This window comes from Buteo buteo, chromosome 5 (assembly GCF_964188355.1).
Source record: "Buteo buteo chromosome 5, bButBut1.hap1.1, whole genome shotgun sequence".
NCBI classification, from domain to species: Eukaryota; Metazoa; Chordata; class Aves; order Accipitriformes; family Accipitridae; genus Buteo; species Buteo buteo.
Genome location: NC_134175.1, coordinates 33,694,845 through 33,710,690, shown reverse-complemented (window position 1 = coordinate 33,710,690; position 15,846 = coordinate 33,694,845). Strand labels below are relative to the sequence as shown.

The 15,846-nt window shown below is 38.5% G+C and overlaps 1 protein-coding gene across 8 annotated transcripts in view; it reads right to left on the bottom strand.

Moving 5' to 3' along the window:
* COBLL1 (cordon-bleu WH2 repeat protein like 1) overlaps positions 1–15,846 on the bottom strand; it is a 94,728-nt gene that overhangs the window by 25,835 nt on the left and 53,047 nt on the right. For 6 of the 8 annotated variants that reach the window (XM_075028553.1, XM_075028558.1, XM_075028554.1 and 3 more), the window contains exons 3-7: positions 9,211–9,412; positions 8,046–8,274; positions 6,292–6,330; positions 5,305–5,399; positions 4,943–5,182 (exon numbers count right to left, since the gene is read on the bottom strand). In XM_075028553.1, the coding sequence (XP_074884654.1) occupies positions 4,943–5,182; positions 5,305–5,399; positions 6,292–6,330; positions 8,046–8,274; positions 9,211–9,412 (805 nt within the window). The remainder of the gene's footprint in view (positions 1–4,942; positions 5,183–5,304; positions 5,400–6,291; positions 6,331–8,045; positions 8,275–9,210; positions 9,413–15,846) is intronic. The other 2 variants (XM_075028557.1, XM_075028555.1) reach the window with 2 other exon arrangements.

Sequence of the window (15,846 nt, the reverse complement as noted above, 5' to 3'; positions counted from 1 at the left end):
TTCTTTAGGAGTTAGGGTTGTGTAAATAACAGCAAGCTATATTTCTACAGTTGAGAAGTTCTATCCTTCATTTAAAACTGTAAATGTTTTGACTAAAAATCTCCACTTAATTGTTCCTACCCAAGCATAGTTTACGTATGCTCCTTTACAATAACTGAAAACAGTGTAAGGATACAAACATTCATAGGATAAAATGAAGATATAACAGTCTAGTTTTATAAATAAAGCATTAGGAAGAAAATCAGCAATGGCATTTTGGACATAATCAAATGCTTTTCTTTTAAAAGAAATTTTCTTTTAAAGAAGTGTTATTACTAGAAAATTGCATCCACTTATGAAAACTGAAGATACACATACTGCATTACACAACAGCACTTTGCAAAACCCCTTGAGAGTCCTCTCTACTTGCAAGTTTAAATAAACTAGTTCTAAACATACTTCTGGCAAGAGGCATCTTGCCCAAAATTAGAACTGACGAGTGAGGGATTTCAGTATTAAAGACTTATGTGCTCATTTCCAATCTGATTTAACATAGAAATTTTCTGGACAAATATTAACTATTTAAACTTACTAGTCATCTTCTGAGTCTCATATAGAATGAGTAAATCATGCTACATAATAATGTGTACAAGCTACCCTTACATCCATTGTACTAATTTCTCCCCTAAAAATAGGAACTTATCTCCAAAAACTAATACTTTAATCACTCTGAAATTGAGGCAGAAAAAATTCCAACCCTCAAAACAGAATTTAACTGCTTATATAAAGAGAAAGCAGTTTCTTTTTTAAAGGAAGAGGAGTGGAGAAGCTGTAGGAGGTAAACATTAAAACCCTTTTTCATACTGTGAGAAACTGGACTACAATACACTGTGAATTTGAAGAAAGACAACAGTGAGAGCTCTGTTCCCTTAAAGTTGGCTCATTTCACTGTTGTCTGATGTTACTACTTTGGCATGTTTCTATCAACACCAGGCAAACAGTTTATCCAGGCAAAACTGACATTTCACTTTGTCTTCCTTGTGGATGTTACAAAAGAGATTTGTCCATAATAAGGCACATGTAGAAGGTCACTCTGGTCCATAGAAGAAACAAAGTATGTATCCAGTCCACCAAATAAACTGAAGTGCAGGCTTCAGAACTTAGGCATTCTTAAAAGCAACATGATTTGCAAGGAAATGCTTCTTGTAAGGCAAAAGCAGATAAAAACTAATGCTTAAGAAAAAAATAAAGTATACCCTAAGTTCTGTAAATTAACTTAATGGGACACTGCAATAACAGCAAAACTCCCAGACATACTAAATAGCCCAGTAAACACACCAATCAGCCTGGTGAGCAACCCAAAAACCACTTTAAATCCTACCAGCAGGACACACATTTTCAACAGTGGGGAATACGAGAGACCAAATTCTTATACTGTATACAATAAAATAATGGTGGTCTAGTGTGACCATTGTACTTGCCTCATTACTGAGAACTGACTTGGATTAAACGAGTATAAATCGATCATTTTGGGTTGAGAAAACATTAATGCACATGATACAGATGAAAAAATGCTATTCAACCATCAAAACTGATTTTATTCTACAATGCTTTTACGTTTAATTTCAAATTCCATATTTAGGATGTGAATCCTTGGAATAAACACTGATTCTTACTACGTATTTAAATAGTGCCCAATTTAATTTGTAAAGTTGCAATGCCTGTAAATGACATTTTTATTTAAATAACATTATTTTACAGTGTCCCTTGCCTAACAACTTATGTTTTTAAGGGAACTTTCCTTTATTTTACAGTTAAGTGAGACCGGAATTCTCAATAGCTAGAGATACCTTTTATTTTATTTTAGAGACTTCAGTGGAAGCTCTGAGAAACAAGCTTCCAAATCTTCCCCTTGCCAGCATTACTTAAGCAGTGCTTGACCTCACAGCAAAAACAAGTATTTGTTGGTTTCTGTTAGTGATGAAGCCCTATTATATTTTTTTCTGTTCTCCTAATTATGTGCATACAGTTTGGAAAAATCAAGAGTCTGATTCACCCATGTGAAATAGAAAAGTAAGTTGGAAGGGACCTTTGGAGATCATTTGGTCCAACCTTCTGTTGAACACAAGGTCTTGGATTAGGTTATTGCAGGAGTCTGTCAAGGTACATCTTGAATATTTCTGGTGAGGGAGCTTCTACCACTTTTCCTGAGTGACCTATTCCAATGTTCAGCTGTTCTCATGGCGATGAGTTTTCTTCTTGTACCTGAATGGAATTTCCTCTGAAGCAACTAGTGCCCATTGGTCCTCATCCTGTCACCATGCATCCTTGTGAAGAATATACCTCTACTTTCCCTGATAACACCTTCTAGGTATCAGAAGAACGTGATTAGATCCCATCTGAGCCTTCCTTTTGCTAGAACATTTACTTTCTCCATCCTTTAAACATCATGGTGGCCTTCCACTGGACTCTTGCCTTGTTTTTAATCTCTATCTTGAACTGCAGGAACCAAATCTGGACATAATAGTACAGGTGTGGCCTAAAAAGTATTAAGTACACCAGATGCGAGGTGGATCACATAGCCAGACCCCAGCCTGTACTAGTGCTTGGGATTACTCCATTCCAGATAGAGAACTTCACACGCATCTTTTTTTTAAATCTCATGCAGTTCCAGCCTGTCATTGTCTCCCTGAATGGTGGCTCTTCTGGTGGACCTGTCTCTCTGCCCGGTTTGGTGTCAACTTCAAGTTTGTTGAGGGTGCATTCAATTCCATCATCTAGGTTGTTTATAAAGATGTTTAACAGTACTGGCCATACTACCAACTCCTCAGGAACTCCACCTGACAACCAGTCTGACTTTGAGCCATTAACCACCACCACCGGAGCTGTTTAGCCAGTTTTTATCCTATCTTGTTGTTCATCTGTATAGTCCATACCTTACTTCTTCAACGAAAAAAATGTTGTGGTAGACTGTGACAAACACCTTGCTAAAATAAAGGTAGATGACCTCATCCTTCATCCTTGGACTTCTGCTTGCTGCTAACTTACAAAAGCCTTTCTTGTTATTCTTGACATCTCCTGCCGCTTCGAGCTTCAGGCTTGCCTTTGCATTCCTAACTGCATCTCTGCACGTCCAAGAAGTATCTCTGTATTTCTTTTTGGGAATTGCTCTGTCCCCTTCCCATCCCTCACATGCTTATTTTTGCACTTGAGCTCTCTCAGTAGCACATTTAAATGAGACTGTCTATTTTTATGCCTACTCCTTTTCTCACTTAGGGGAATGGACCACTCTCGTGCTGCCGGAAGGCTGTCTCTGGAAATATCTCAGCACTCTTCCAAGAAGCAGCTTTATCTTCCAAGGAAGTCTCTCATAGGATCCCTCTTAAGAGTTCCCTGATCAAGTTGAGCAATATGTACTATGCAGTCCAAATTCATTCATTAGATGATATTTATTGGAAAGTAGATACTAAAAAGACAAAATATTTTACATGAATTAATAAAATTCAAAGCAAAGAGCAAATATTTGCCCACATTTAAGTCCCAAGCTCTGTATTATCTGATAAATCACTGTGCAATCAAATCAGAATAAAACAGAAGCCATCTTAAAACACACATGCCAAAGGCTTCTAAGTTCTAAGGGAGCTGCCCAAAGTAGTACAAAATAGAAAATACACACAAAAATATAACTTAATCTAGACTTCTGTCCTTTCTTTGTGAGCTGTTCAACTTCAGTCAAATCACTTTAGATGAATAAGAAATGTCAGTACAAAATAATAAATCTAAGCAATTTTGTTGAGTGACAGATCCTAGCCCAGCAGTCATACATTACTGTTAGACATAACAGGATATTAATCATTTAAAGCATGTTGACATTAATAAATTATTTTCAAAAAATTTGAATTCAATTAAAAGACAAACAAGAGGAGGTAAAAAAAGATCATGATTTTTTTTCTCCCCCAAGGTTCGTTTTATTAAAATACAGAAAGAAACCTTTGTCTTCTTCAAATGATAAAGCTTTTCAGCAGGACACAATACACAAATTCAGAACTTCTGTTAAACAGTGCTCTCTTGTGGTTCTGTGCATCAATGAAAGAGTAAATCATTCCATAAAGATAAAGGAAGTCACAGTTTGAAATTTCTTATCTCTGGGTCTAACAAAAAATTAATCCCTCAGACTTGTATTTCATTTAGTTCTGCATTTTATTTTTCTAGCATGCCAATAACCTCATTTATTAAAGACCACCTTCAGATACTGCATTCAAAGCAAAGTATAAAATGAAAAAAAAAAATAATTTTAGCCTTGATCTTTAGTTAGAATTCACAGTTGACAATTTGTGCAATACCAGGATAATACTTAATGCATCAATTCTCCCAAATTCTACTGGCAGAATTTCTGCATTGCATGGGATATATAGGTTACTTAAAAATGTAGCCTACATGTCTACATTTATTTTTTTTCTTCCCCCTATTCGATTAAAATAAAAATGTAACTTTAACTTGCTGGGAGCACAAGAACGTTAAGACTACTCCCCAAGATTTCTACCTTTTTCTAGTAACGTAATGTAAAGAACAAACTACTCGTTATCACATGTAACTAAAACATTAAGAAATTACTGGAAGTGTCAAAACATCAATTACTAGATATGACAAAGTGAGACAATATTCTCACATTTAAATATATAAACTATTCATCCAAAAGAAGAAAAAGGTGCTCACAATACCAACTTATATAAAAGAAGTTAGTTTTACCTTTTCAAAATACAGCAGCTACTTTGGATACGGGATATGAAGTTTAAAAGGAACACATCTTTCAATTTCTGTAGTTATTTTCAAACTAAAATTTTTAAAAGCAAGTACTACACTTTTATTTCCCATTTGTTTCAAGCCTCAGCAGATATTAATAGGGTTAATCAGGATTATTATGTCTAAGCGTCTTAAGAGGAGTGAAGCAAATGTAACTAACCTGTTCATTCCTATCAAAGCTGTTAGATTTCACAATATCAGATGCCGGTCTGACCTGGGCTTGTGCAAGTTCCTGGGGAGCGCTCTGAGAATTTGGCATAGGCGGTAAAGGAGCTCTCCGTTTCTTCGGCATTTCAGATGGCAGAGTGTTTGAATCATACTGCTTGCTAACAGTGTTAGATCTCGTGATAAATGTTGGCCTTGGCTTGCTCATCAATGGAGTTGCTGGGGCACTGGCAGCCTTGGGGTGCAGGGGGAAGAAAAAAATCCAAGTTACTTATACTTTCTGGAAAACAATCAACAGTATTGATTGCTCAATACGAATGTTTCTACAAGTTTTGCCTATACAAAGTTACACCTTACTTGTTCTTTTTTCTTCTTGCTTCGTTGAAAAAAGCTGAAAAATCCTTTGTTTTCTTTCTCCTTCAGAACATCTAAGTTTTCAGATTGGTAGGAGTCTAAAATAGAAAATAATAGTTCTAGATGTTATTTATTGCACAGATTATTTCTCCTGCATTCTTACAATTTCACTGTCTGTCATAAGCCTCCTGGAAGGATATACAAAACACAAGTCACCTATAATAGTTTTTCTAAACACTGCAAAATGAGCAGGTTTCCTACCATCTGTGTTCTTCCTGTCTTTCTCAGAACTAGGAATAGATGAGTTTCAGCTGCTACTAATGCCCCTAACATCTAATCCAGCCCATCCCACTTGTCATATGTTATGGTTCATATCACAATGGCTGTAAAAGGGAAAAAGAACATCAACCTCTCCAGCTCTCAGTTCCTAACAGTTTAAATTCATGGCAAAGTGTGAGGTGGGACAGGTCAGGCACAAGCCTGCCCATGGTGTGACTATGGAGAAAGATCACCGAAACACCTGAGAGGTGCTGTGCACATAACTGCATGGCAGTCATAGTAAAGATAGTCAAGTCCATTCTGGTATCTTGCAGAATTTATCCTCCTTATATTGTCTTATTCATGCAGACAATTTGTAAATCTAAAGGTTGTCTCTTTTTAATTTTTACTAGATTTAACCTTCTTAAAGAAATCCTACTGAATGCAAATGCAATGAGCAACAGAAATCATCAGCAAGGCCACTATGGGTTCTTGGTACAACTATCAATATAAACATGACCGTAAATGTAATCAATCGATCTAGGGTAAAACTATACAGAAATACTTCATATATAGCTGGGTATATCCACTTCTGTATTATCTTTTAAAATATGTATTTATGATAGGACAGAGATAATTACTCATGTCACAGTTAAGCAGATGTTACAATAGGAGCGGATGGTAATGTCATGTAAGTGCTACAGTTTCACCACCTGTTTCAGTAAATCGTACCTTGCAAAGACGGTAAATTTAAATCAACTGGTGATGTGGCTACAGAAAGACAAAAAGAAAGACAGAAAATGTGAATCTGAATCAAGGATGCAGTTATAAGTTACAAACACAGAAAGCCAGGCTGAATCTTCAACATTAGGAAAAAGTAACTGGGTACTTTCCCAAAGTAAAAGGATGTGTATCATTACTACCTAATGCTATAAGCCATTTAAGAACTTGAGCCTGAAGACATGCAACACAGACTGGAATCTTGTAAATAAGAAGAGACACTCCACTTATATTTCTGAAGGAAAAAGGAAAATAGGTATATAGAATAGTCTGCTTGCTAAGTTTTGGATTGTCAGGCAGTCCAAACTTGGAAAATAAAGAGGATTGTAAAATTAAAATATCATCTGAATAAAATAAAATCTGAATTTAAATTCTATTAAGTAAAAGGTACACCTCGTCATTTACTTTCATGAAGAAAGCTGAAAATTCAGAGCTTTGAAGCTGTCTGCAAAACTGAAATGCTGAACTACTTTGTCTTGAGGGAGCTGAAGTATACCTACATTTCCTAGCTGGACACTGCCACGTAGAAAGCATATATGCCCTCACATTCTCTCCTAAGGATTTTTGGCTATTGACTCAAATGAAGCACACGTCATACTGTGCAGAAGGCAGCTCTGCCAGTCTGTAGATGAAAGCAGTAGCCAGACGACAAACAAGACAATGCACTAGGGGCATATGTAGTCCAAGTAACATGTTTAGGCAAGTTAAAATATGTTTTCCAGTGGGGAAGAGAAAGATACTTCATTTTTGTTTTCTTCATGGGAAAAGGACGTATTTTCCAAATCTGTCATTCTCCTGTTGTTCAAGATAACTGGCCTTTGGGCAGTAATTGAGAGAACTTTTGAAACTGTAACCACCAAACGATAAGGTTACTGTATTTAGGTAGAAGGGGGGAAAGGACACAAACAAACAAAAAAAACCCCAAACCAACAAAACCCCCCAAGTTTTAGAGCAGAAGGAAAGAAAAACAAGCAAATAGAACAGTGGTCAAGACCAAGAGTGAGCCCATATTACTGCATTCTATATTGAGGTAAGAATTTCCTGTGAGAAGTGTCTGAAAAAGAACAAATCACACTGTATAGAATTTTTAATCACAGTACGATAAACTCTTCATGAAAAAGACAAGCTTACACCTAAAGGTGAAACCAGACATACGAAATATATACAAATGTAAGTTAATTCATTGTGCCCCTGTTGGACCACAATTAAAAAGAAAATTATTATTCCTACACAATCTATAAAATTCGCAAACAGCACTTAGAAATACACATAAACACCATCAGAACATTCTAAAACTTTTTAAATTTTAAATAATTTTTAAACAAAACTAAATTTCTCTAATGTTTGTTCTTTTCAGCTCCTCTTGATTCTATGTCTTTTTTAGGAGCTAAGGGAAAGTTGGTCTTTTTGGGGAAAGGCTGGGGGAAAGTAAAGAAGGGGTTGCTTTTAATTGATGGTTTGTACTTAGCCACCTTTGCTGGTACCTAACACTTTCTTAGAGAATGAAACCTTTATAAAGCACTTCTCAAACATAAGTACAGGTAAACTTGTCCCAGTTTCAATTTTGTGGAAGACTATTGACATATATACTAAATGGCTAGAAATTAATTTCGTCGTAAGTAAAAAAAACCTCAACAAACCTCAACATTATTGAAATACTAAGTAATTATCTTTTCTATAACTGCAATTTACAAAAGTTATCTTACCTCGACTGATATCCATGGCATATAATTCTCTTAGTCCAAGGTCATTAAGAGATTTTGTCACATCAAGGGGTTCTTGAGACTGGTAATTCTTCAACAGCAGAGTGTGTGAAGGATCAAACTCACATTTACTACAGATAATTGGTATGAGTTCTTGAAGGGGTGAATGTGGACTAACTCTTACTACCGTCTTCTGTGTCTTCTTGTAGTTTATCACTACCCTTACTGTTTGCTAAAGAGAAGAAAACTCCAATAAATACCAGCACAAATTCTGAAAGAAGTGGCATTTTTATAACAGCCTTACAGTAATCAAAGGAATTCCACTTATGGCCAACTTCACCAATGTTATAGATTCAGAAACATTACAAGTGAAAATAAGAACTATTTTGTGATTCCCTTCTACACAAGAAAAGGACACATGAAACAGTCTGCTCCTCCTTTAGCATCTGTCATTTGCCTGTCTGGCAGAGTACATGCTTGGAGTGAGATGCCCTACTAGGTTAGGTTACATTAGGTAGCTGTACAAGTCAGCCAAAGAGCCACGAGTGCACGCGTGTGTGTGCGCACGTGTAGAACGAAGGTAAAAGGGCAGCAGGAGAGATCCCCTGGCCCTGTGCAAGTGCTTTAGATAAATTAAAAAAACAGTATTCTTCTATACAGCAGGACAAAGGGAGAAGGAAAGATTTAGGCAACACCTAGAAGTTGCTTTAGTACTTCTAAAAGCCCCTGCCTTCTTAAGAAAGAAAAAAAGCCTAGTAACAACAAAAAAGTACAGTATGTATTAAAGGAAAATGAACATACAATCAGAAGGGCACATATATCACAGCATGACAGATGGCACAAGTTGTTGATTTTCAGTTTGTGGAACGCTGTATTCTGCCACACTTCATCTGCAGAATTTGTCAAAAGGACAATAAGGCGTGGGATTTCAGATAATATTGTAAAGTTTCCTTCTTTCAGCAGCAAAGATGTTTGCTGCAACAAACTGAGATATATTTTACCTAAGAGGAGGTTATCAAGAACATGAAGCCAAGCATTTCACGGGGGTACATGGTGAGAGGATGAGACACAACAGGAAAAGCTGAAACAAGAGGCTCAGCTACCAGCTTAACTTGTTGCATACAATAGTGATTCTAATTTCTCAATACACTTTAATTTTAGTTCTCACCTCTGGTATAACCGGAGCAGGTTTCTTCTTATCCATTTGTTTTGGCTTTACAATCACCTTTTCCACTTCAAGCATTCCCACTGGTGTGTTGGGTTTAAATTTAATCTGACTGTTTTCTGCTGATACCAACTCTATGGTATAACTTGATGGATTTAAGTGGTACTGTGCACAGAGAAAGATCAGCAAGTCCATCATGGGCTTCCTGTAAAAGACAAATGGAACTGTCACAACAGATGACAATTAAGCAGGCCATAACAAAACGTGGTGCTAAACATTTAACCCAAGTCATCCTTTCCTTTCCATGACTAAATAATTACTGCCAGGCACCAACTTTAAACATCTTCAACATCAAAAAGAAAAAAGGCAAGCCAAATCCCAAAAAGCACCACTAAAAAGAAAATGAAACCAGCTCGCACAAAAGTATGCCAAGTGCTTGAGCAAAGGGGGAAATTTTTGCTTGTGTGAAGTGATGCTTTTCCTGAGGTCAGCAGGGACACGTGAATTAGCCACCTCATTTGACATTTTATGGGAACTGTAGCAGTGGTGATAAACGGTATTCATTAAAAACAGCAAAAGCTGTTCCTTCCAAAGCTTGAAATTTTTATATCCATTCTGAGGTTACAAGGGACTTTATTTTCAGAAATTCTGAGCATGAGCCATTTGGAGGAAGCAGAAGAAATGAAGTTTGAGGATGTCACCTTTTAAGGAGGTCTTACATTAGGGATCCCAAAATGAGTACCAGGTTTTTAATACAGACAGAGGGAAAGAAGCTAAATGACAATATAGTAGTTGAATGCAATTTCTTGAGAAGCTCTGTGTGATGCAACAGATGTCCTTTTCACAATGAAGTATGGCAAACTGAATTTTTCGTATGTAGTCACTAACTGTATGTCCTTGTTCTCTCAGTGCTCAGTGAAGAACATGCAGAACAGTGTATTAAGATAGGCTGATAATTCCCAGTTGCTACTGGAATAAATTTATTAAAGCTGTACTTTAAACAGAAGTGTCATAGAAGTTTAAATAGGCCAAAGGTAAGAAGAGTATCCTAACCTTGCATGTTACAGCCACTGAATAAGGTTATAGTACTATCAGGTCACTGGAACTGGTCATTCCTCAATAACTTTTAGAGTTGGGTAATCATCTGTAAGGAGCATTTCATTTTGACGCCCTCTGCATGTCTCAGTTACAGCTACAAACAGGGAAATCTATCACCTGCTCGCTCATAAGCATATTATGAAAAGAATTCAAAAGTCTGTGAAGCAATCAAATACTATGTTGAAAAGTACACTGAAGTGTCTAGCAGAAAATTAATATAGGGTTTGGCTGCTATGGCTTTATCAGAAATCTTAAATTCCAGATGTAATCTCATAACAGATGCAGGTATTCTGGTAGCATAGCCAAATGTGGAAATAGATAGCTTCTACAAAAAGCCATCAAGCTAAGCAGAATTCTAGATAATATAAAGATTGTGAATAAATTTATTAAGTAGGAAGTTAAACCAGACTTTTCATGTGATGTGCTTCTTTAAAAAGAATTAAGAATGACTCAATCTTAGAAATTACTGTGAACACTGTTCCCCCCCTTTAATTAACCCTAGAATATCATGCCTGTTTTCACATGGTCTTAAAGAACAAGTGTTCCTTAAGCAAACTGCCTTCTGATCTCTAGAAGCAGGGCTGGATGCCCTGGTGCACATGCTGCACTTCTAGAAGATGGAAACAGTTTTAAAGCTGACAGATATAGTTACTGAAGACCTGTTACTTTGGTTTTTTTCCCCAGAGAAAAAATTTCTGCCTGCTTAAATGGCAGAATACTTGCCCTCAGGAGACAAAGGCAGGAGGAACAATAAAACCAAAAAACATGGAGAAATGATGCTCCAAGGTGTCAAAAAGCAGCTATCAGGTAGTCTGAAGAGGTATAGAAGAATGTAATATACTCCTGTGCCTTCATCTAGATGATATATATCATCCTGAGGGATTCCATGAGAAATGCACTGAGCACTGCAGAAAAATAACTATTCCTCCCCTTTCACATAGCTAAACCAGAGAGTTTATTTCAATTCTTCTCTCGCATATATTACAGCCTGCACCGATTAGAAGAAAGAAGAAGAAACTACTCTATTTCTCGTACTTCTAACCCACAATAGAACAAGTACATCCACCTCGCCCTAATAAGAAAAGAACTGCAAATGCAAATCATGTCATTCTCCCATTTCACTGGGGGCAGGGCAGGAGGGAGGAGGAAGCCAGAGGAGACAGCAGACACTACTTCTGTAGTCAACCTTTCTGGTTATCAGCCTAGCCAATAAGTTACCCATTACTTTTTTTTTCCTGGTGCATTTTTATACACTGACTAGCTTTAAAAACTACGCTTCCACTGGCCTTCAGTTATTGGAGAATGGTGAGAACGATGAGAATTCACAAGCAAAGATCACAGAAAGCTGTCCTGTGGAAATGCACCATGGTGACAGGGGCAAGCCCTCACATTAACCAGAGTCACAAGAAGTGACAGAATGGAAAGTAAGGAACATAGCTGCTCACAAACAACAGAGAGGTACATGCAAATTAGTACATGAAAACAGTAATTCAGTGCGAATTTGCTTTCCATTGGTACTTCCAGAAATGCCCTGCTTGACTGGAGGATGCTAGACTTTAAGTCCCCCCTCTACTGGAGGCCAAGACACCTTCAACAACTGTTTTAGACAGACATTCCTACAGCGATACAAAAAGCAATCTTTTTTTGTAATCACATCCTCCAAAACTTGTAAAACTATTTTTTGCTAAAGCCTTCAAGGATTGCAGGTAGAGGAATACATATAACACAATAAATTTAACAGCTGCCATAATTAATACTTAGTAAAACTCCAAGAAGTGGCCATCAGCTCTCTCAGAGTATATCATCTACTTGTCCTCCTTTACCTAATTTCAGTAAAATCTTTATCTGCAACATCTTTAACTTCATTACATTACTTAGTTTTCCAGAAATCTCAGATCATAAATTTATTTACATATTCCTGCACCCCTTCATCTCTCATCTATTTTCCCCTGGTTATTCCTACCTGACTAAATAACAATAAAAAGTGGGGAAGAGCAGCCTCTCATTACATCACATCACTGATAGTTAAACAACCTTCACCCAGAACGTATGAAACCATGTTATGTTTGTAACTGTGGGGGCTGACCCTGGCTGGACGCCAGGTGCCCACCAAAGCCTTCTATCACCCCCCCTCCTCAGCTGGACAGGGAAGAGAAAATGTAACAAAGGGCTTGTGGGTCGCGATAAGGACAGGAACAGATCACTCAACCAATTACTGTCACGGGAAAAACAGACTCAAATTGCGGAAAATTAACTCAATTTATTGCCAATCAACCAGAGTAGGGTAATGAGAAATAAAGCCAAATCTCAGAACACCTTCCCTCTACCCCTCCCTTCTTCCCAGGCACAACTTCACTCCCACATTCTCTACCAAGCCCCCCCAGTGGCACAGGGGGACGGGGAATGGGGTTTACGGTCAGTTCATCACACGTTATTTTCTGCCGCTTCATCCCCTTCAGGGACAGGACTCCTCACACTCTTCCCCTGCTCCAGCGTGGGGTCCCTCCCACGGGAGACAGTCCTCCACAAACTTCTCCAACGTGGGTCCTTCCCACAGGCTGCAGTTCTTCACAAACTGCTCCAGCGTGGGTCCCTTCCACGGTGTGCAGTCCTTCAGGAGCACACTGCTCCAGCGTGGGTCCCCCACAGGGTCACAAGTCCTGCCAGAAAACCTGCTCCACGGGCTCCTCTCTCCACAGATCCGCAGGTCCTGCCAGGAGCCTGCTCCAGCATGGGCTTCCCACGAGGTCACAGCCTCCTTCGGGAACCCACCTGCTCTGGTGTGGGGTCCTCCACGGGCTGCAGGTGGAGATCTGCTCCACCGCGGACCTCCATGGGCTGCAGGGGGACAGCCTGCCTCACCAGGGTCTTCACCACGGGCTGCAGGGGAATCTCTGCTCTGGCGCCTGGAGCATCTCCTCCCCCTCCTTCTTCACCGACCTGGGGGTCTGCAGGGTTGTTTCTCTTACATGTTCTCACTCCTCTCTCTGGCTGCCGTTTCCGTCCCAGCAACTTTTTTTCCTTCTTAAAAATGTTATCCCAGAGGCGTTACCACTATCGCTGATGGGCTCGGCCTTGGCTGGCGGAGGGTCCGTCTTAGAGCCGGCTGGTATGGGCTCTGTTGGACACAGGGGAAGCTTCCAGCAGGTGCTTACAGAAGCCACCCCTGAAACCTCCCCCGCTACCAAAACCTTGACACACAAAGCCAATACGGTAACGAACAGTAAAAAGTGTCACTTCAAATACTGGATCAAGTGTTGAAAGGAAAAAAATGCATCAAATTTCTACACTCCTCTCCAAAAATGAGGGCTAGAAACTTGCTACTTGAAAGTTGAAGTTATGACACAATCAAACTTTAGGAACAAGGTCTTCCTATCATGAGGCTCACAGTAAGCACCACTGAACAAATAAATCTGTCAGTAACCACCGAAAGTATTCCTAGGTAGGGATGGAATAGAGAAGGGGGCAGAGGGGAGAAGAAGCTGGCGGGGGCGGGGAACCCTACACACACTTTGGCTTTCTATAGATCTCTGACTACTTAAGCCTATGGCTTCATGGCCTTCCTTGCAAAAATATTTACTAATCCTATTCTCTAAAGAGAAAAAGACATTTGTTTTCATGCAGGACAACAAAAAAAACACCAAAACCCCCAGAATTTGTTACTAACAAATGTTAATTACAATAGGTTTTGAAAAGTAGGGCAACACCACAAAGCTTGTTATTCACTGGCTAGCTATACAGAGTAAACCAACAGTTTATTAAGAATACCCTAATGACTGAAAATACTCAAGAATGGATCAAATGGAAACTCACAAAGGACTCTAAGAAAACAAATTCAGCAAAGCTAAGGTCTCTGAGAGGCATCTGAAACTGAAGCCCTAAACATGTAATCCTGCAAAACTACTTGTCTGACACACCATTTCCAAATAAAATGCATTGCACTATCATACTGGCCCTTGAAATCTCTAAGTTAATTTACTGAATCACACAACTGAAACTAATTATTCAATTTTGAGAAAACTTTTTCAAACTCTGCATTTCATCCTTGTGGGAAAACAAAAAACTAACTTAAAATGATCAGGCTGCTAAATAAAATAGTTCAAGTAATTTTTTTTCTTCTTTGGCTTCAGAAAATTCTTCTGTCCTATGCTATATTTAGAACCAATGGAGAAGATTCATAAACTCCACTCTGAAAAACATTCCAATTAAAAAAAAAAGATAGAAAAAAGAAGGCGCAAAAAAAAGAAGGCACTTCACTCATTCCTTCCTCCAAAAGACTGTACCCTTCATTTCCTATCACTCACTGCTCTTACCATGTTTTTGGGGGGGGTTATGCATGTTTGCTTTTAAATAACTGCTTGCCTCGACCCCCCTGCAGGAATCCTGGTGATAGGAGAGTGTGAATGTCACTATCAGATTCTGAACAGATGAACTGAATCACTATCACCAACTGCTACAAAATAGAAATTGGTGTCTAGGTTTAAATAAGAGAATCCACCCATGCCTGAAGTTTCAGAATGAGAAATGACCTATTTCAGTCCTCCTTCCTTTTCTCAGTCTCTCAGTTTTTTTGCTTTAGCTGCCCACAGATCAACTCAAGGATCAAAAATTATTCTCTCTTGTAATCTTTTTCTCTAAAACCCCTTTTGGATTTCATTCTGATCCTCTTCTGCCTACTTCTACTCACTCAGGATATTTACATATGTAACATCTTGCTTTGTTCTACATAGCTCTTGCTATCCACTATGCCAAAGCAGAGAGCAAACCAACCCAACTTAATCTGACAACAGTAGAGGAGTTTCTTCTAGTGGACTATGGCATTTGAGCACAGTTGTACAAACTCACAGTTTTGCTTTTTCTAGTATGAGATTTTAAAAGGTATTCTCTCCTCAGGAGCTTTGAAGCTGCTCATCTCTGATTATGTACAGGAAAGAGACAAACCAGCGATTTATCTATGTCATTTCTAGAGGAATCTTGCCTATTTGTCCACAAAATTCAACTATCAAGACAGAGCAAAACTAGAAGATAGTTTGAAGGATGTTTCACAGTGGACTGCAGGTCCTGCACAGTACCTCCCCTCATTCTGAGTGAGCTTGGCAGTGCTAATATAGGTTCTCATTTGCAAGAGAGCCATTTATGAAATTAATCACATACAGTATCTTGATTGGAAAAAAAACCCAGAATAGTAACTGTGGGAGAATAAAACTGATGGGGAAACGTGTGTGCTTCCTGATAAGCCTGTGAGCCCTACCTTGAACACTGAGTAATTATACACAATGTAATTTGACCAAGTGAAGATATATGCAACATTGCTTTCTGTCACTTTCTTCTGATCAAAGCAAGATAGAGGGCACACAGTACTCAAGTGTGGACAAAGGGAGTGAAAAGGAGAAAGAGAAGTGTCTGACAGTATACACATGGAGTCTCACCTTTAAAAAATTTTAAAAGCAGGGGAAGCCACCGTATTTACAGACAGCAATGTTCCTTGCTGGAAACATGCTAGCACAAACACTATAAAGCATCATAGTAGCCACCAATTAT